Source organism: Asterias amurensis, chromosome 14 (assembly GCF_032118995.1).
Source record: "Asterias amurensis chromosome 14, ASM3211899v1".
Taxonomy (NCBI): Eukaryota; Metazoa; Echinodermata; class Asteroidea; order Forcipulatida; family Asteriidae; genus Asterias; species Asterias amurensis.
In genome coordinates this window covers 18,925,062-18,946,726 of record NC_092661.1, presented here as the reverse complement: position 1 = coordinate 18,946,726, position 21,665 = coordinate 18,925,062, and the positions used below count along the sequence as shown (strand labels likewise).

Sequence of the window (21,665 nt, the reverse complement as noted above, 5' to 3'; positions counted from 1 at the left end):
TCTTGTCTTGTCCAGGGTATGATGTGAATGTACAGTAGACCCTGCCGTCATAGAATGTGTCAAGTATTGCATATTTCATCAAACTTAATTTTAGTTATTCCAACCAAGTCCTTTGCCATTAAATAGCGCTTAGTCTTAATGCGTCGTGATAATTTGAAAAATGGAGCTGTGCTGACTGCTTAGCATCCTCAGGTGTGAGGACTGATTATTCCTGTCCATATCCAATTGCTAGGTGTCTGGACAAATTACTTGGCTGCTGTCACAGTGGCTTGATATTTCTATCTGTCTTTTTTCTCAACAACTGTCGTTAAAAAAGTAACTATCCTCCCTTAAGAAGTGTACCTCCTTATTGGAAATTGCCTGTGACATGTACAAGGTTGATTGCATGGGGTTCTGTTTTTATAATGAAATTTTTATTACAGTATCAGAAGGTGTTGAAAGCTTAGGGTGCCCAGGTGTACTGTACTCAAAATATTAAGGAGGAACTAATGTTAAACCAGTCTTTTCTAATATCAGCTGGCCATTTGTAAATATATTTATGATTTTAATTTTTACATTTTTATCCGACAAAGCCTTAGAAGAAGTTGTGAGTTTTGATCGCTTAATTATCAAGGTTCATTGTAGGTATGATTGCCAGTGTGCGTATTTATAATTTACCCATATAAATATTTTATATCACATTTCATATCCGGAAAGCAGAACCCAACCAACCTTGTAACGTTCCATATGGGACCCATTATTGGGCTGAATCATACCATGCAAGTGATTACATCTTTGATAACTGTGTGTGATATTTCTCAGCTGAATGTTAATTTTCTGCATCTTTTTCTTTTGTGTCTTTGCAGTTCAACTTTGTTGGCAGAATACTTGGTCCCCGAGGCATGTATGCCAAGCAGTTGGAGAAAGAGACAGGATGCAAGATCATGGTGCGAGGAAAGGGCTCAATAAGAGATAAGAAGAAGGTACATTGATGGAGATAAACCTTTGTAATATAATGATCAAGTTTCTTGAGTCTCAGAGTTGGCGTGGCATCGAGGGCTTGCATCTTCTAAGTGTTGGTCTTGTATCTCCTAAGTGTTGGTCTTGATGTCCTTTCATATGTTACAGAGATTCAGACTTTTTTAGGAAAAGTCTTAGACTGCGCCAAGGATGTAAGAAAATGAACGATTTTAAAAAGAGATCCAAACATTTTAAATTGTGGTGATGAATCTTACCTTACATCAACTGCAATAATTTTGAGTGCTTTTCAATTTTTCTTTTATTTAAAGCAAGGAGTGATCCCTTTTGAAATCGGTTTACATACAGATGTAAAACCTCTCAATTCTCTACAAGATTAAGAAATATTAAAGATGTTTCCTTCCTTTAAAAAGAAATCAATCACTCCATTGGCTTTGTTTAACATGTGTTTATTTGTGTATGTCATATTTTATAAACACACATTTCTGTAGGCTTTTGAGCCACCAATGCAAAGCCAACGTCATCATTGGTTCAGACCCCTATCTTCTGGCCATCTTGAGTTACATTCATTATCGAAACTATCCACTGACAAGCCCATCAACAACGACCCCACCAGCTGGTTGTAGGAGTGTGGGAAATTAGGCTGTTATTATTTCATGCAGAGAACCTTGCAAATAAAAAAAAATAACAGCACTGGAACTTGGGAATACTCAAACCAAGAGAAATATGTAATGCCATCCTGGAGGGCTGTAATTCCATATAGCCAGGTTTCCAGGGCGCTGTGGTGTTAGCCAACTTTCAAAAACATATTTTGTTGTTTCATGCTCGGCTAGTTTTACTCACAAGGGAGGAATCTATATGAAGTTGAAAGTTAACCATCAAACTTAGATCTGAGCAGAGAGTTTGTTGTTAAAGCGGTTCAAGCTAAATTAATGTGTTCAACCGTATATATGAAAGACCTAAATAATATTTACCAAAATCAGCCACGCCTAAATGAGGATGTAGTGGGTATTCATTGTTGGACGAACTGTTCTGCTTGGCTGTTATAATCGTCTTTTAATTCTAGTCGGCCACACAAGAAGCGAGGCAAAAACAAGGCATACATTTTGTTCAGGTTACGGGAGCAACAACACACTCATGATGCTAATGTTCTTATACAAATTTGTTTTCAGGAAGAACAAAACAAAGGCAAGCCCAACTGGGAGCATCTTGAAGATGATCTCCATGTGCTGGTCACTGTGGAGGATACACAAAACAGGGCAGCCATGAAGATGGAGAGAGCCGTCTCACAAATCAAGAAGTTACTAGTACCCACGGTGAGTAATGACCCCCCCCCCCCTCCTCCCCTTCTTCACGGATTTAAAGATATTAAAGCACTCTTCATTGATAGAGAAGTCTTCACACCGCATCATGAAGGATTACATCCCTCAATATTTTGATTGTAAACAACTCCTTTAATCTACTTTTGCTGTCAAGATTTCTGCAGCTGTCTCTATGATCCATTGTAAATCAATAGGAGGTCATGAACAGAGATTCAGGGTTGTACAAGCTGTTGAACTTCCATGGCTTTCAATCTGCCCAGTATAAATATAAAGCATTTTCCATTTCAAAGTGTAGGCATAGCATACCCCTTTATTTGTCGAAAACTTGTGAAGTTAAGTGCAAATGTGGGAGATGCAATTTTGTGTAAGTCTTATTAATGGGTATTCAAGTGTGAAATTCTCCTGTAGCGGAAAACTGAATATTAGCAGAAGGCTTGAAAAATTGCCTTGAGAAAATGCTAGAATTATATGGTGCATTGTTTGAATAAAAAAGTGTTGTCTTAACCAGCTCCTCTTGAGTGCAAACTAGGGCATCGATTTAGGATTGTTGTCCCTGGCAGATCTTAGAAGGCCGTGGACGGCAAACAAAAACAACTTATTTGTGAACAGAAAATGGTTTTTGGAATGCCTGCAAATACAAATCAGTCCGCTAATCTGTAATTTATGTGTCGGCAATGTTTACGCAGAAACCAGTCCTTGATTTATGAGGAAATAAAAGAGTTCGCTTCAGATCTGTTTACATTCATCCTAACTTGTAATTGGACAGCGATATTTGTCTTTGAACTTTTTTAGGAATGAATGATAATGAGAGGAGCTAATATATCAGGATGTTTTTAGCATTATCTTACAACAACCTAAGCTATTTAGTTTATTTGGTTCTATAAACAGTGTGTCAGTGTTTGCTTATAATTCAGTTTCATCATTAGGCCTTCACGCCTTTGGTTTTGGGAACTGCAGACTCTCTGGTTGTCATGATTTATATAAAACTAAACATCAGTAGCTTCTAAAGGTTTTCACAGTTTCTTTCTCAGCAGATTTGCTGTTGTTCATAATTTTTGTCTAGATTTTGTGTGCCATAGAAATCGTAAAAAACACTACAAATATTCATGTTTCTGGTGGTTTCCTCTGTTTTTTTAAAATGTTTTTATTATCAAGTTGGATGTCTGTTTTGGGGGAAATAGTTGAATTTATCGAAGACAGTTGTTTGGTGATTTAAACAACCTGATATCGGCTCTCTTTTAATGTGAAAAACTTCACCTACTGATTGCTAATATTCGTTGTATGACTTGAGTGCATATTAACAAAGCATGGTGCTTCTCCATGTTATGGTCTGGTTCCCTCATTAGGAGTCTTCTATGAACCCTTGCCTTGACCCTAGCTCAAATAGGGGGTACTACAAAGCCAGGGGCTGCAAAACTTCAGTTTAAAATCAAAACTTTCAGGGCACATAAACCAGGTGTAAGGATCTGTTTAGATACCAACCTCAGCATTTGAAATGCACCCCATAGATAACAGTATATTGTTCATAGAATGTGCAGCTCAAATGGCCTTAAACACTACAGGTCTTTTCTAATCACCCAGTTCCAGGCTTTCCTCCCTAACAGGAAGAGGGTTCTTGTTGTAACCCGGAATGGTGTTTCCTTCCTCCATCGAGGATGAATCGAGGATCCAGGAAATATAAGGCAATACCAGGTTACATGTATTATGTACAATCATGGACCTAGCCCATAGCAGTGTGCTACACAATGTATATGCCATGCTTTTTTGACCTTAAAACGCTGCATGCATTCAAGTGACATCACAAAGTTTGATCGAAAGAGAGAGAAAAAAAACAAACAATTTGATTTCATTATACGAGTATAAGAAAATTGTGTGTGGAAATATTGCTATCAGCAAAATGACAAAACCCAGACGTTGGTTTTGGCTTGGCCTGTTACCTTCAACCCTTTTATTCTATTCACCCCAAAGCAATTCTCAACCACAAGTGTTATATACAGGCTACATGTACTTAACATTCCACAATAGTCCTGAAGTACATGTACATGACAAAAATGTAAATTCACTCTCAGTTTGGGTTTAACTTTACTAGTCCTTTTGGTTAGTAGCAAATCATGAATAAGCCAGTGCAAGGCATACTCATAGGGGAAAACTTTACACCTGGTGTATTGATGACCACCATGGACTGGAAAAAAGCCTCAATAAATATTGAAAAATAAATACATCTAAACGTGTGCCAGCATTCCAGGAATCAACTACCACATGGTATGTGAGGCAAATATTTGCAGGTTTAAACCAGCAAAAAAAACAAGTTAACCAGATCCTTCTCTTCAAATGAATTTCCTGAATGGAATCCCAAATGTTAAAAACAGTTTTGATTCAGTACCCCTATCAATATTCAATGATGAAACAAGCAACCTAATTGTAACGTCACCATTTCTCATTAGAGGGTGATTAATTTAGTTTTTCTGCCTATTTTTGTGGTCAAGTATCTCATTTGGATGCAGCAGTAGGATTATGTTTTAATGGGTATTCAAACTGTAAAGGAATCCAGACATAATTGTTGACTCTCTGCCAATTGCTTTCCTTTGATTCCCCTAAAAAGCACCCATCCCTGTAGACCCTCTGGCCCCCCATATTGATAAGATTTCCTTTGCCTGGGATTAGTAATTGTTGGTTATCTAAATGATAATGGGTTTCTGGCTGTAATGGAATTTGGATTCTGTATAAACCAGAATCTTCTGAACTAGTAGCAGGCAACCTCTAAGGTACTTAGGTGTGTCAAGACTTCTTACATCAATGCGGACCAGGTTTTGTTTCCCCTTTCTTTGAATTTTTTTTCTTTCTTTGGTGAAAAGCCCAAGTAAAAGTAGTAATGAGTTTTCAGGCGATGGAGGGAGGAATTTTTAGTTACCATTTGCCAATTGGTCTATTAAATACAAGACAAGAATAGACATCTGACTAAATGAGAGCAGCAACTATTTGCCGTAGTGTCTGTCAGAGTGTCTCAAGTCATTGGTCTGTTCTGGAAGGAATGGTACAACATCAGTAAGGCTGTGTGCTCACTTGATATGCAGGAAACACCTGAACTGAAATGGGTCTATAAATACACAAATTGGCTTGATGAAAATAATCGGCAGTAATATTAACTGAAAATGCACTATCGGAATTTTCTAGAAAGCTCCAGAAACCGATACTTTAACAGGTTCAAATCATGTACAAATGTTATAAAAACACATACTGCTTGAGCTGCTCTATTTGACCTGTGAGTGACAATTATGCACCCCCAGTCCACACTGGTCCACACATGGGTCCAGTTGGGATTTGAACCCAGGTCACAGATGGTAGGAAAGGAATGTACCTCTACCCCCAACCTGACCACCCAAGGAACAATAAACATAACCAAATTTCAATTTTTCATTCTCCCTTGACCAGAACCACCTCAAGGGCGGTGAAATTTAGCTGGAAAGCATCAAATGGAATGTCACAAAGTGTGTCATTTTACTTGGCAACTTTGTTGTTTATGGTTCATAGTTGATGTCTATGGGCGTGTAGTGTACACTGCGGGATGAAGATTTTTGTTAAAAGTACCTTGTAGGGAATCTTTTTAAACAAACACATCCAATGGGCAGGTGCTTTGGTGTAATTTCCTTGTCGAGACATAGCAAAAAACACTTTCCATTCACATAATTGTCTGCCCAAAAAGGTGTCTTTCGAGGGGTTATGGAGCTCTGTCTGAAATAAAACAGGACACTGCAGTTCACTAAGGCTACACAGGAAGAAGAATCAAATTGTCTTGTGGAGTTTAAATGTTCTTGGGTTCTTGTTAGAGAAGACAGAGTGCCACAGTTCTGATTATAATATCTTACAATATTCATCATTAATTTCAACTCTGGTGCTGCACCAGTCTTAAGTTGCAACGCGCAGCATGTGGTCCCAAGATCATATGTCATCTTTTGTTTACCACAAATCATACTTGAACATGACACATTGGTACAACGGCCAGGGATTTCTAATAAAATGACTGGATGCCTTTTAACTTGTTAGGTCCCTTGTGGGTTGACAGTTTTTAAATCAACGTTTTGTTTCCGTTGTTGATTTTTATTGAGACTCTTACTTTTTATTATTATTGGAGAACTGGCCACAAAAATTTCAACAAAATTTGGTTGTTTGGGCAGAGGCTTCACTTCTTTCAGTGGATTATCAGAGTCCCTGGTTTAAATCAACCCACCTAATTCACAAATGGTTTTGTGTGACTTATTGACCGAGGATTATTGGCAACAAGAATAGCTATCCAAGTTGTTTTGGTGCTGGTGATGTGGAAGAATTAATGAACAGTCTGTAAAGCAGACCCTACTTCACAGCTAACCAAACTCATACATTATCCCTGATGATACCATGTGAAGTAAAGTAGAAGCTTCATTGCATCTGGGGAATTTGTTGTGTATAGACCCCATCAAATAAAGGATTAGACACTTGGTGTTTTTTTTACCCCGATGTTGTTGGTGTGGGGAAGGGGGTTGGAGTGTTCATCATTATCTACAAGTCTGTAGCATAATGATAACTTGTGCGTGTGTAATTAGACATGTCTCTTTTTTCCTCAAAGACTAATGCACCTCAAACCATCAGAAGGACTTTTGCACCAAAGTAAAGCCATTTTTGAATTAGCGGCTGTGCTGGATTGCCAAGTGATGAAGCAATGATAAAGAAATGACTACCAGCGACGACCACAGTTGGACATTCCCAAGATGTCATGAATAGAAAGCACCCACAAATCAGTTTCCGGCATAGGCTTGATTTCACAAAATGCTAAAATCTTTCTTAAGATTGTATCAATTACCTAGCAATGTGTGATCTCCTAAAAAACAAGTCACTAAGGAAGTATCAACCACCTATATTTGAGGTGAATCTTAGTACTTTCACCTCCAGGGTACTTTGTAGAATCAAACCCTGGAAATGCATAGTTTCAATTACCTTTGCCCTGGTACTTGCCTTGGTGCCCAAAATATTTCCATATAAACAAATCTGGTTCTTAATATAGCTAGAATTAGGAATGTTTTCTCTGGACTGGTATCCTTGATATGTGGTGAAGTAAATTACACGCCTCCTGCATTTAAGAAGTTTTGGGTATGGATGGGGAGGTGATACCTCACTGTTTGAATCAATTTATTCCTTTTAAGATAGTGTGTTTGTCATGTTGAATAAAACAGAACTCTTGGGGGTATAGACATTACCTAGGAGGTTAAAGAAACATTACTGAGGCTGAGATTCTCTCTTGTCTGCAGACTTAAGATCCTTATCCAAACCATCTACTTGTTCGATTTCACTCCATTCAAATAGCATGGAGTCTCAATACAGTCATGCTGTCTGCAATCCTTTGTCAGCCTCCTACTTTTAAGACATCTTGGTTTCCCTTTTAACTAAAATTGAAAGACGGTGGATAATCCAGCAACCACAAGAGCCTTTGAAGACTTCATCAATAACAAATGGTGCCTGCACTGCTTTGCAGATTCAGTAGTCATTCAGGCAAGACAGAAACACCCTCAGGCAAGAGATTAATGCTCCTAGCCAGTTATTATTTAACCTACAAATTGTCTTCCATGATTGTTCCCACCTAACAAAAAAGTCCAGCAATGGTGTTTTTACTTCAAGGGGGCATTGGTCAGAAGGTGACAATTGGATGGCCTTTTATGCCAGGAAAGCTGCGACCAGAATAACATCCAAAGGGGAGAATGCACTGTTGGAATGTGGCTATTACCCATCAAGGCTGTCGTGACAATGCTCTCTCACTTTAGACACATGGTGTGTCAGCAACAAATGGCAGCCATTAGTTTCAAGGAATTCAAGGGGTGTTTTTTCCCCCTGTATTTTCTATTGATATCAGTTATAAAAAAGCATTTGTTTGTTTTGTTTCGTTGAAATTATATACCTGTGATGTTGAAACTCTCCTCATGTATAAACCTTTGGTTTAGCTAATCTTTTGTACAACAACCACAATATTATTAATAACAGCCTGTAAATTAGTTATCACTTGTGATCCTGGAAATCCATGACATCTGACCTCCCCCCTTGTGGAATTTCATATTCAGCAACTGTCTTTTGTTGGCAAGTGCTTGTTAATTTGAGACCTTGCATTTTATGGGGCCACAAGTCATAACCTCTCATGCAAGAGTGTTGCTCCATAAATCGTTCCTTCCAGCTAGATGTCCTCCAGTTCGAACTTATCTTAAAGGCACTGGACACATTTAGTTATTGTCAAAGACCAGTATACTCACTTTGTGTATCGCAACAATATGCATTAAATAATAGTGGAAATTTGGGCTCATTTGATATTTTAATGAAAGAAAAAACACCCTTGTTGCACAATGTGTGTGCTTTAAGCCTAATAAAGTACGCAGTTTTGAGAAATAACCAAAGGTATACCCTGCCTTTATTACAATCAGTAATCCAACTCAAGCAGGGTACCAACCACACCAAGGGACAAACTAATGCATTTTTGGCTTGTAGGTTTGTAAACCATTGCTCAATTTATGGACATGGAGCATTTAAAGAAATGTGTCCAGATTGCATCCAAAATAAATAATCCAAAACTGGAGCTTTGATGAGGGCACCTGTTTTTAGCTCAAGGGCTAAGAAAATGAAATCCTTAGATTTTATCATGTATAAAAATTTCAACAACTTCCAGGGCAGGCATTCTATTTGCAGTTTAACCTAAAGCACTTGTAGTAACACTGTCAACGGGTAGTTTATCTAGCAAATAAGTTAAGGCAACAATTTATTAGTTATTTATTAGTTAAGAATGGTCTCTTAAATTTTGCCCCGAGGGGGAACTTTTATCTAAATGTGATAAGTAACTCATTTTGAAGCTCCTTCTTAGTGTAATAAAGAAGTAATTGAGAATTCTTTTTTTTTTTTTTTTAGCTATTTCTGCTTGTTACAAACTGTTTACCAACCAAAATAATCGCGAAGTCAAAGACTCTGTTGTAGGGTCAAAACAATCCAGCCTGTATTTATTTGCAGTGTATTTACTTTGAAAATTTTCGTCCAATCACAACATGAACTACTGCTTGTTTGGATGCTCTGGTCGATTATGATATTGCTGATTGCCAAGTTCTGCAAACCTAAATAATCTAATCTCCTCAAATAATTTGTAGGAAATCAAAGATCGCAGAAGCTACAGGATGGGATGATGACAACAATATTTGTATCTTCCCCTTTAACAAAGAGATGTGTGAGTCCTCCCCCCCCCCCCCCCACCATCTCTCTGGGGGTCTCTTGCCACATTTGACCTGGATGCTGTGCTTGGTATGTGGATTCACATACTTTGCTGCTAGCTCTGGCATCCATTGCTTAGACACTCAAGCATGTTACTGTTTTTTCCTTTGATGAATTTCACACAGCCGTGTGTAATACTTTAGCTGACATTTACGCTGTGTCGAAAATACCAGCATACTTCAAACAACAGGCATTACCTTTAGGAAAAATAAAACATCGGAAAAGTTTGCAGTTGGATTTAGGACTAGTTAGGAGGCAAATCGAGTTGTGATTTTGTTTTTAAGTTTTATGTAAGACCATGGAGGTAGAAGATAAGTGTGTTGTGGTCTTTGATTGATTTTTGTTATGGATTTAAGCTGAACTCACCAATTACTGCTTTTGTTTAAAATGCATTGCTAGAGGCCTATTATAGAAAACTGTGCTGACCTTCATTTAGCCACTCATAAACATCTTGAAACCACAAATTACCTATTTTTGCGATAAATTGATTTGTTACAGAAGTCCTTAATTGTGTACATATTTGTATGGCTCAGTTTATCATTTCAATTATACGGATTAAAGAGCATGCACTTTCACTATACATTCCCTCCATGATGACACCATGAATAAGTTGTGACTATCGCATGACCGTTGCAGTACATGGCCCTTGATTATAATAAAGTAATGGTGGTTTGGCATTTACAAACAGTCTATGTCTATGGTATTCCTTATGAATGTAATGTGATATCCCTATCAATGATGAGCTTAACAGTCTGTAACATACACTCGCACACAACTCTCGCACATCAATCTTTATTATGTCTCTCCAGTCACTAACTACAAAAACAAATACATTTGTATCATCACAGTCAACTCAAAGCCCACTTAATTAGTCAGTAGTGTACAAGTGATAGCGCCCTCTGTTGCCATAAGTGGTTTTGTTAAAAATCTTCCCTGAAGACTCACCTAATGAGGACTGCATAAACACTGTCCTTGATTGAAGTGTCATTGCGCCATAAACATCCAAATTATAAATGCTCATTATTATTATTATGTGTCTCCAAACTAGTTTATAAAGGCCTTTTTGTAGTTGTTTGCCTTGACATGTAGGCCTACTTAAATCATTTGCACATTTGTAACCAACAACACATTTTGTCCTGGTTTGTGGTGTTTTGTGAACAATGTTTCTGGGGAAGACACAGAAACATGAACCATGTGTGACCATGGAGAAGACCAGGAAATGTTAACCAGAAGATGTGCAGACCATGCCATATTGGCTGTATATGTTCGCTTCATATATAAAGCTTTCAGGTCTGAGCAGACAATTGTGTTGAGTGCGTGAAAATACTACGCAGCTTAAACATGAATCTCTATGCATGCTCAATAAAGTTATATTCTCCCTCCATTGTGATGAAGTTTGACCTAGGTCAAAGAAATGGAAAGGTCGGTTTTGATGAGAAGCCTCCATTATTGATAGGATCATGTCCTATTTTTCTAACCTCCTGAGTCAGCAGAAGTTTAAAATCTCAGAGGAGACTTGGGGGTTGTAATTCAAGATGTCAGCATTGGCTGGAGATCAGTTGAGAATTGACCCACACTGCTGTCCCTCCCAGCACTCCCTACACCCCCCTGCTAAGGGGTCTATGTCCAGCAGGGGCCAACAAGAACATCACTAATCCAATTCCAAAGCCAGGCTGCTAAGGCATTAAAGGAAACGGTCAGAAAATTACATAGGGCCAGGGCCTAGATTTGCGAAATTTACACTTGAACAGTGTAGATACGTACACGTGAAGATTTGTTCCCGTTTGCTTACAGATTAGTCTTGTTCCAGTGTTGCTGATGGAGATTTGTAAATTAGTTAGAAGTAATTGATTTGGGCAATACAAATTGATAGGATATGCAGTGGATTGCCTGGAAGGCCATAGTCTCTGTTGCCCTTATTTTTGCCCTAGTGCCCATTGAAAAGTTCCAGTAGATTTTTAACCTTTGGCAAAGATAGCATTCCAGGTCTAAGATAGATCCTTTAATTTCTGTCCCTCAATGTATAATATTGACCAAGGACAACTACAACCCCTAAAGTCTGACAAAATCTAACACTGTTAACATTCCATTGCAAAATGTCAACAAGCTGTTGCCATTAGGGTGGCTGGTATGGGTTGGCTTATATGCACTGGGTGGATTGTTGATAGACATGGCATGCTCATGGGCTGGCTGTGGCAAGGCAGCCACTGGTAGCTTGAGTCCTGTATATATTAAAACTTATATAGTTATTAAGGTCAGTCTACTTTAGAAAAATCTCATTTAACTTATTTTTAAATAGTTTTACAAATTATGCCAGTTAATATCAATTGTATACAACTATTGTATACAATGTATTATTTGTTAGACTACATACTTTGATGCAAGTTAATCAACAGAGGGCGCTCATGTTGCTCTTAGCAAGTCACACTTTTTAAATGTTGATGAAATACGTGTAATTGCATCAAGTGTTTTTTTTTATGTTACTTTGTTTCACTCAATTTACTGAAATTGGTTTATTATTTCAAAGACAAAGGCCTACCAAAGGCCTAGATGTAGGCCTGTCGGGAAAAAAAACCATTAAAATAAAAATCAAATAATATGATAGGCCTACAATATGAAATGCAAAATTGTGATAAAGTGATTTTCAAAATCTCCTGAACAAAAATTGGAGGATTCCCAAATATGTATTTTGATTCCTTTTTTTCTTGAAGGAAATCGGCTGCAGGTTCATGCACATTTTGTCACTGGATCAGACATTAAGCCTGTTTTGAAGAAGTCTCTATTTGTTAGAGGAAATTGAAGCTTAAAGGTTTAAACTAAACTCCCCAGTAAATTGTATTTTGTTTTGTACAGAATGATGTAGTTTTCCCTGATGGCCTGTGTACAGCCTGTGAAATGTACTTTGCCTAAAACAGAAAGTAGGGATCATCCATTGCCGAAGGTTTATACGTAAATCAAATTTAGAAGTCGAATAAATACACTAATGGCTGTCATAGAATGAATAATCAAAATTAATGACTACACAATTTGCCCTTGCTGAAAATTCATCAGGCTTTACCGCTCCAGTACGAAATTAAACAAGTGCTCACCGCCTTTAATACAAAATAAAAAAGCATTTGACCTACATGTGTAAATGCATTTATTGGCAAGAAACTTCATGTTGGATTGGATTCCCAAATCTTTTGATCTATCGGGCAGATATTTGTTTCTAAGTTAAAGCTCCATTCAGGGATCAGACTGATGTAGTTGTTTGAGCATGATTTACCTTCCTTCTGCAGTATGCCAGAGTGGATTTGTGATGTAGGATGCCGGGTGGGCAAAGTAGGTTGAGAAATATAGCGATCTAGCGGATTGTGAAGAGAAAATTAGGTTTTGGGAATGAATTATGTATTGGTTTGTTTTAGAGTTGCTTGCTCTATTTCAACTGTACTTTTTTTTAAGGTCATGACTTGTATTGACAGATGCAATAATGGCTACCACGCAGTATTTATACCATTCATCCAAATGATAGAAACGTAGTGATATCATTGCATGTAGTAAAAGACTGTAGTATAGTTTTATCAAACAGTCTTCAGATCCTTTGCAATGCAGAATTTAGCTGCCATTGTTACTAAAACAAATTTATAGAAATGCTTTTGTTTTAAAGTTAATAAATAAATAAAGCACATGATGTTCTTGCATTGTTGAAAGATTTATTTGGTGAACACGAAAGATCCTTAATCCCATGTATTAGTTTGTACCCCAATGGCCTTGCATTCTATGTGGCTTTGTGTCAGTGGCAATATAGTCTTTGTAAGAAGTCATGCTCAGACCATGCACAGAGCTACTTATTCTTGCACAATCAATGAAAATATCTTTAAGAAAGTAACAAACTGTCCCATTTGTTTTCATTGTGGATTGATGCAAAACAAGAACAAATGTGTATCAAAACAGCTCTTTTTGAACTCTATTAAGTGATCACGGTGCACAGCAGTTACTACTTCCCTGGTATTTAGCATTCAAGACATGATGCTAGGCTAAGTACTGAATCTTGACTATATTCAAGTGTTCGTTGTTACCAGTGAAGGGTCAACTACACGTACATACTTGAGAAACCTTTTGACTTGGACTAGCCTAATGTAAGGACATAACTTATCACTAGAGGGCTTGGTTCTCCATGAGTGTATGGCGACTCTTTGGTTCAAGCTGGCAGAAATGACCAGGTTTGGTTTACATGGTAAACTTTAACATGATGAGTTGAAAGTGAGCTGGAATTAGCTGATAAAGTTGTCTACTGGTTGCATTTGGTTTGCAGAGAAATAAACCTGAATACTTTGTCTGTTATAGTACAGCTCTTATTCCAAACCTATGGATGAGAAGCCACAAAAGCAGACATACAGTGAACCCCTGATCATATTTTTATGTTGAGTTTCTACTCCCATTTTATAGAAATCTCAACTGTGCAATGACCAGACATTAACATAATCTTTATTGCAGTGTCATGGACTAGCAGTTAATGGCACCAGATTCAGACTTTGGTGTTTCTATACAGCAGAATGTGGGTTCAAGCCCAATTGTGACACCTGTGTCCTTTAAAGCAAGACTCTTACACTGTAACCATATGGTCCTGTGTGTTGTGCAAGGCATAACTAAAAGAACCCAGTGCAAAGAGAAGGGGTTCGCCCGGTGTTCCTGGTTTGATGGGCAGCATATTGCTCCACAGAACCGTGTAAACCATTACAGGAAAATATTGTATGTTAAGGCGCCTTGAGCGACGTGAGTGACTGTATGCATGCTATATAAGAAGCCACTATTACTTTTATTATTGTTATTAATATATAAGTGGTTTGTATTTGTTGTTGTTTATCACAGGCTGATGGTGAGGATGAGTTGAAGAAAAGACAATTGATGGAACTCGCTATGATGAATGGAACCTTCAGGGACAGCAACTTGAACTTAAAACCACACCAAACCAGCAACCCCAACACACCTCTAAGTAAGTATAAACCTCTCTTATAAGAGACCCCTTGCATATGACGTCAACTGGGGTCAAAAAGCGCCTCACTGTGGTCAAGGGAGGCAGATGATTGGATGATAGCTGTTCTTTCTGCGTAGAAACGTGTCTGTGAGCTCATCGTCTGTGTAGCATTTCGCTTTATTCTAGGGGTCTATTACTGGTGAGAGTTTGTCTGAAGCCTCCACCTAATGCATAGTATGATGCTTATGGAAACCTGGCAGCTAGAGCTAAGACACAAGGATCCTAAATAGTCAGGATTTGAGACCACTACGGTTCACAAAACAACTTGGCCACACTCCCTAAAACACTTTGCCTGATTATTAATCTACCGTTTCACTGATATATCACCATGGTAACTAGTCCTTTTTGTAAATATTGTTTATAATGTCCTTTCCAATGCATGCGGCAAGTCATTAACTTTAATTATTATAATACTTCCTTAAGACATTTCTAATGTCTGATTAAAAAAAAAAAGTAAACAATTTATTTGCCCCCCCCCCCCCCCACAAGGAAAAAGACGAGAAAATTAAAACAATTGTAATCAAACAATAAGCAAGCTTAATTGCCTAGGTGCCTTTTGAAATTTTCCGATAGAAACATACAGTTTCTCAGTCATAGAGGTGCCCTCTTGCCCTTTTCAGAAACAAAGCATCAGGCTTTGTGATCATACATTGACATTTCATTGTTTCAGTATTGTATGACATTTCATTATTTCAGCATTGTACCTTCTCTAGAAAGATCAGCTGCTCGTTTCCACATCCCTTTCCACTTGTTCTTGTTTGGGAAGATATTTAGGTTAATTATAGAAAAAGAGAAGATTGATATTTGTGACTGTTTGGAGTTAAAGACCTGAGCGAGATGAGGTGGTGTCACTGTTGAATCTTATGTAATGAGGGGTGCTTAAAATTGTATGGATTTAATCAAGAAGGAAGATGATTAAGTTGTGCATTGCAGTTTTGCATCATACCAAAGTTGAATGAAATCACAAGCACTCTTTCTTTGATCTATCACACTCAACCCGTCACCAGCCTCCCTGTTAATATTGAAAAGCAAAACAGCACAACTAGAAAGGCACTTTCCATCACTGTTTCATTTTCAGAATTTGGTCTGGGAATTAGTCCCCTGCCTGTTCCCAAGTTGTTATATTTATTTACATATTTTTGTTGTTGGGGGTGGGTCTCACTCTTTCTAATGAAGTTTCACTTTCTTTTGACCACTTGTCTTGTTCACCTTTGCTTGTTTCAAATCTGAGACCTTAAAGTGACACAATGCTTTTGGATTGTGGGCTATGGGCTATAAAAGTGTTATTATGTTATGAATATTATACCTATAAAATATCTTCCAAACCACATTCATTTCATAACAAATCCGTTTTATAGCCCAAAGGGCCCAATCTGAAGGCAACGTGTCCCTTTAAATGTACCTTCAGAAGTATGGTTATACTTCCATACTTGCAACTCTCACTCTGAGCTCATGCATTATTACAAGTATGTCAGTCAATGTACTCCATGAAGGTATGGAGGCAAGTGTGCTCGGTCATTACGTTGGTGCCGTGAGAAAAAGAAGCCAAATGAGCATTTAGATTGATCTTAAACAGGTGTTTATTACTTGGGGAAAGTTTCCATGTCTACTCAAGGATGACGTCCCAGGCTTGATATTTCATTAACCGCACCAGTAATGACATTTCATCTTCACATATTGCCATCTGTCATACATGTAAATACGTCAGTCTTAATGCATAGTCTTCATTTGTGCTGAATTTATTTCATTTTGATTATTCTTATGAGGCTTTCAATTTAAAAAGAGCTATTTCATGCATTTTAAACAGAATCATTAAAGGCAAGGTATAGGATTGGTCATGATCATAAAATAGTGGGAGAAACTGTAAAAAATTAATGATACTTCATACTTATTGCAACAGCGAATTTGGGTGACTTAAGTTAAAATGATAACTTTGCCCTGTTTTCTCAATTGTGATGCAAGAAAACTTGCCTCAATTTCACATTAAGTTTAAACTTACAGCTTCACAGGCCTGGAATTTTCTCTTATAGATGGCAGGGCCTTTTTCATTATGAAAAGGGCACTTCCACAGGAAAACCTTATGATAAGAACATTTTAATTTGGGGCACCATGGTTAAGACCAGAGCAACAGAAGTCGTGGCTTTCTTGTCCTCCATGTTATTCCAGGGTAATAAATTATACAAGAACTAGCAAAGAAAATCCTGACAGATACAAACTGTTTTTTTGAGTACCTTTCACATAAGTTGAACGACTTGAAGGATTGAGTTGAAAAACTAGAGAAGTAGTGTGTTTGCACTTTGCCCCCCCCCCAAAAAAAAAGCTGATGATGTATCATACCGTAACAGTAAAGCGTGTGTTCAAATATATAATCCAATGCAACTGTACTGTTATACCATTTCATAGTGTTACTAACTACATTGTAAATTAATTCATTATATAGATGAAATTAATATAAATTAAGCCTTAACATGAATTCTTATCTGTGATAAAGCAATAATGATTTTGATCTAAATGCTCCTCTTTACTCTAACAGTTCAGCTCACACACTACATTGTCTCCCAATTTTATGTTATTTATCCTTTCTTAGTTTTAACCGTTTGCATGGTTTATCCCCACTTCCTACCCCACCTTTTTAGAATTGATAACCGTCATGCACCTAGCCCAAATGTACATGTGTGTGTGTGTGTGTGTGTTTGTGTTGAAGAGTAAAGGTTTTCATACATAGTGAGAAACGTTTGCATTAAGTGTGGTTTAACCTTTTTCTGTTCTAGTTGAATTACCGCCTGGTGGCTGCACATTCATACCAGGTAAAGACAATCCCTGTGTTCTTTCCGTAGAGGACTAACACGCAGAAATATCTAAACCAACCAACCAACCAACCAACCAACCAACCAACCAACACCACTAAAACACTCACAGTTAATCTGCATGGATTCAGATTGATAATAACACTTGTACCTTGTTTGTATGAACAGCTTCACCACGCCCAATGGTCCCACCTGGTGCAGCATTGATCCCTCAGCCTCTTCGCTCACCGACACCTGCCACACACCCCCAGCTTCTGGCTCATCCCTCTGGTACCCTCATCCCTCGGATGGCGAGTGGCCAGGCTTTACTTGCCAATGGAATGGCTCCTCCGATGGTGTCTTCAGCGGATGGTACTAGCTTCATGATAGCCCCCTACGAGCACTACCCTTATGCCATGACTCCAACTATGCTGGACTACCCTCCTACGCCTTCAGAGGGTACAATTGGTATGTCGTGCATCGGTGTGCATTGATCGCTTACACATCTGATCAATCGCAACCGATGCTTTGTGATGTGGACTTTGATAGAATTTCTTTTTTTACGGACAGTCCTGCACACCGAAGACCTGATGTACATTTCTGGATGTTTTATTTATCTATTTAAAAAGAAACAGTGGTGTCACAATGTAACTATGAACCATTTTTAAATTGGCGCAATCTGGGGGTCAAAAGTAGCCCCATTTCTTGGACATTTGACTTATTATTACATAGGTGTGCTTCAATATCTTTAATTTTTATTATTTATTTCTGTTTACTTGGAAGTAGTCTTGGTTATGTATGAACAAGTTTTAAAACCATTTTTTTTTGGACAGCAATTCTAGCCAAAGATTGAATAATTATACCAAAAAGTTTTTAAAAATATCAATGATGATGATTTTCTAAACATGACACACATAAATAAATACCTTGAAGAAATTATTTTCTAAATTTTCAAGTAGTTAGACAATCTTCGAATTATTCTAATTCTACGTTTTGAAAAAACCAGGACAAACTAAACATATGTTGTAAGACAACTCAGGATCAGTGGTGAAAGTTCACAAAGAATCCTTAAAAAAATAAGGATTGAATTTTTGAAAATAGTGTTTTTTTCGAATCAACAACTCATACTCTGTCTGAGACCAAAGCAAACTAAAAAGAGCAATGGCTTGACAAACTATTGGAGCTCAAACATTTGCACAAGTCAATAACACTACCATTTTACTAATTCTCAATGACAATTTCAAGCGAAACTCATTGAAGCAGGAACAACAAACTAGTTTTTGGGTTGATAGGGTGCACTGGAAAAACTCAGAGACAAATAACTCCAATCATTGATTAACATTTTAACATCCTCTTTTTAATTGTGATCTTTTTTTTGTACATTAATTGCTACCATTTAAGTGTTGCATCGTCTCAACTAATTACAAAATCTCTCATAATCTAAACTACAGCCAGTCAATTGTTCTGTAATACTCTGATAGGTATTTGTCGCACTATTCTTTCTTGGTCAGAAAAAGGGGGTCCTCGGATAAAATGCCCGTCTTTAAAACAAAACACAATTATCCTATAAAATTAACCTTAAATGAGGTTAGAAATCAGTTGCAAAATAACATTTAACTTAATGGCAGAAACTTTCTTGAAACAAATCTGTTATTTCATAAAGTTTCAGAAAACCTTTTGATAGAATAAGTGAAGGCCAAACTGCTTTGAAATGTACCAGTCGTCAGGGGGAAGAAAACAACAAAAAACAAATTAGTTAAGGTTTCTGCAGAGTTGATTCTACTTCTACAAGCCTTTCTGAAAATCTTTCTTATTTTGATTTGTGACTATTGGTATTCAGAGGTGTGCAGTGACTGGCTAACATAGTGAGCTCGAACTTTGACCTTGATACAATATATTCCCTAATATTTACGATGTTATTGGGTTTTTCCCTTTGGTGTTTCTTCTATCTGTCACATAACACTTTCATGCAGTTCATTTAAAGATACCCATTAACATTCTGTCTGCAAAGAATGTGGTCAAACTAATTTGAAGTAAAGATTTGTGCACCATCATATTTCACTACCGACAAAGTAGACATGGAGATAAAAATAAAAGGGTCTGATCATCCTGAAAATCTACATGGGTGCAATGCTTTCCATCCACCAAAATAGTGCAAATGATTAATTTTGAAAGTTGAATTTGGATAGTAATTCTCTTTCAAAATACAATTTTGATTCTCAGTTAAGATGAAGATTCCACGTTTATTTATAAGCAAGCAAAGGTTTCGGCATGTAAGCTTTGATGAAATTTTCTGATATTTGTATGGAACAACTATGCAGTATAAATTGCAACAAACTTAACAAGTAAGCATGAAAGTGTTATGTCAGCAAAAAGGAGAGTATGTAGGAGATATGTGGATCTTTCTGTCAAATTAAAACAAAACAAAAAAACAAAAAATCAACAAAATGCAAATCACCATTCCTTGTCATTGGTTTCACAGCATGTTCTTTTTTTTTCTTTTTCCATGTGCCATGATTTGTGGGAAATTTAATTGTTCTTTTTTTCATCCTGGGCATGAATTATGCAAATAGGCCTCTTTTGTTGGCTTGACAGTAAAGGCTTGCATGTCTCCACATATACAGCTTGAACAAACCCAATATTCCCACATATTTTATTGATTTCTGTTTTCCTTTTCATCAGAAAATCATAGATTGCCAGAGTTGTTATATTTCTCTACCCTTTCCCCCCTTGATATCAGTTGATCTTCTCTGAAAACCAACTCTTTCCCTGAGAGAATGTCTTCTCTTTCTATGGTATCACCCTTTTTCTCTCTACTGTGCCTTTCCAATCTTTTTTCCCTTCAAGTCAAATATTTCTGGTTTCTTTGGAATGGTTTATGGATACCTCTTTACATATTTGGGAGAAACAATCTAATAAAGGATTAGTCCAAAAGGCACATCCATCAATGTTCAGACTGCTAAAGTTGTCAAATTTGACACCACCATTTGACACGTCTCTATTTTCCCACTTTGGCAATCCAGTCCGTTTCTACTGCTGAGCATAATCAAACAGCATAGTTCAAATGCCTTTGCAGCATAAAACAAATAAATGTAGATAGGGTGCTTTACAAAGCTGATAACTATGAAGGACCTTAGATCAGTTCTCAAGTCTTGGTAAAATAGTCCTTGTTCACGTTTGTTTTACATCTGCACAGTAAAAGAATACATACTGCTTTTAAAACTAATATTGAGAAGAAGTTTCCCCAATGTTATTCCTGTCTAAATTTCCTATCACCATCACCGCTTCTATCTTTTCTCTCCTACCTACTCTTTGAGCCTCACACCCAAATCTCTGATCCCACTTCTGCAACCACTTTCAGGAGACCCCAATGATAATAACCACATTGACTATACTGATGCATGTTTGTGTTTGTGCTAACCTGCTTGACCACGTTTGTATAGGTGCTGTACCCAAATTACGGAGAGCGATCAGGGAACACCCCTATCAAAGGGTCCTTGATACCAGAGGTAATTAGCTCCATTTTCTCACACTTTTCACTCTTTTATTGCATATATTTCTTGCTTTTTCAAACCCCTTTTTATTTGTTATGCCTTATTTGGTGATTTTGGGGGCTGTTTTTTTCCTCCCTCTATTGATGGTTGCAATACATGTATGTTTTCATTCTGAGCACAGAGTTTCGACATTAAAATGGTTTCTAGAGTAGTGTTTGTTGATCATCATGGTTCATAGATTAACGCCTACTTTAATATTAACGTTAACATCCGATCTGTTTATACTTACAAGTAACTTTTAAAAAGCTGATCGCCCTTTTGTTTCAGATTGCACTGTCATATGAATAACAGAATCACCCTCAAGAATTGTAGAACTAATCCCCTTTAGCATTGTAATCAACATGATTTCAGACTTCAAACAACATCTCCTATGATCGCAATCAATGACGCAAACCAGCCAATTTCATCTACTAATTTCACCAACTTTTTGTGTGTGCAATGGCCAGATCTAATTAAGGAATTTACAATTTTTGATCTACATTTTTGCCAATATTTAAAAGTTGAATGTAAAAAACTTTTAAATTTATGCATGATTTGTTCATCTTGTTAGATTAAAAACAGGACCAGTCAAAAAAAAAATCAGTCGCAAGTAACATTTGATATGCATGTGTTTGATCAAAACTGGTTAAAGTTTCTTCCCCCGAAATCTTGAAATGTTAAAGTTGTATAAAAGCATTGCCTCTTTCACTCCAATTAAAAGTGAATTACTTTGTTTTAAAAACAAATGTAGGTTTGAATCCAGTGAGTTTTTAAAATT

The 21,665-nt window shown here is 37.2% G+C and overlaps 1 protein-coding gene across 5 annotated transcripts in view; it reads left to right on the top strand.

The window, feature by feature from the left end:
* The window catches only part of LOC139947611 (KH domain-containing RNA-binding protein QKI-like), a 65,203-nt gene that overhangs the window by 33,404 nt on the left and 10,134 nt on the right, over nucleotides 1-21,665 (top strand). For 4 of the 5 annotated variants that reach the window (XM_071945563.1, XM_071945562.1, XM_071945561.1 and 1 more), the window contains exons 3-8: nucleotides 846-962; nucleotides 2,130-2,273; nucleotides 14,403-14,526; nucleotides 17,340-17,375; nucleotides 17,544-17,822; nucleotides 20,798-20,863. In XM_071945563.1, the coding sequence (XP_071801664.1) occupies nucleotides 846-962; nucleotides 2,130-2,273; nucleotides 14,403-14,526; nucleotides 17,340-17,375; nucleotides 17,544-17,822; nucleotides 20,798-20,863 (766 nt within the window). The remainder of the gene's footprint in view (nucleotides 1-845; nucleotides 963-2,129; nucleotides 2,274-14,402; nucleotides 14,527-17,339; nucleotides 17,376-17,543; nucleotides 17,823-20,797; nucleotides 20,864-21,665) is intronic. The other variant, XM_071945559.1, reaches the window with a different exon arrangement.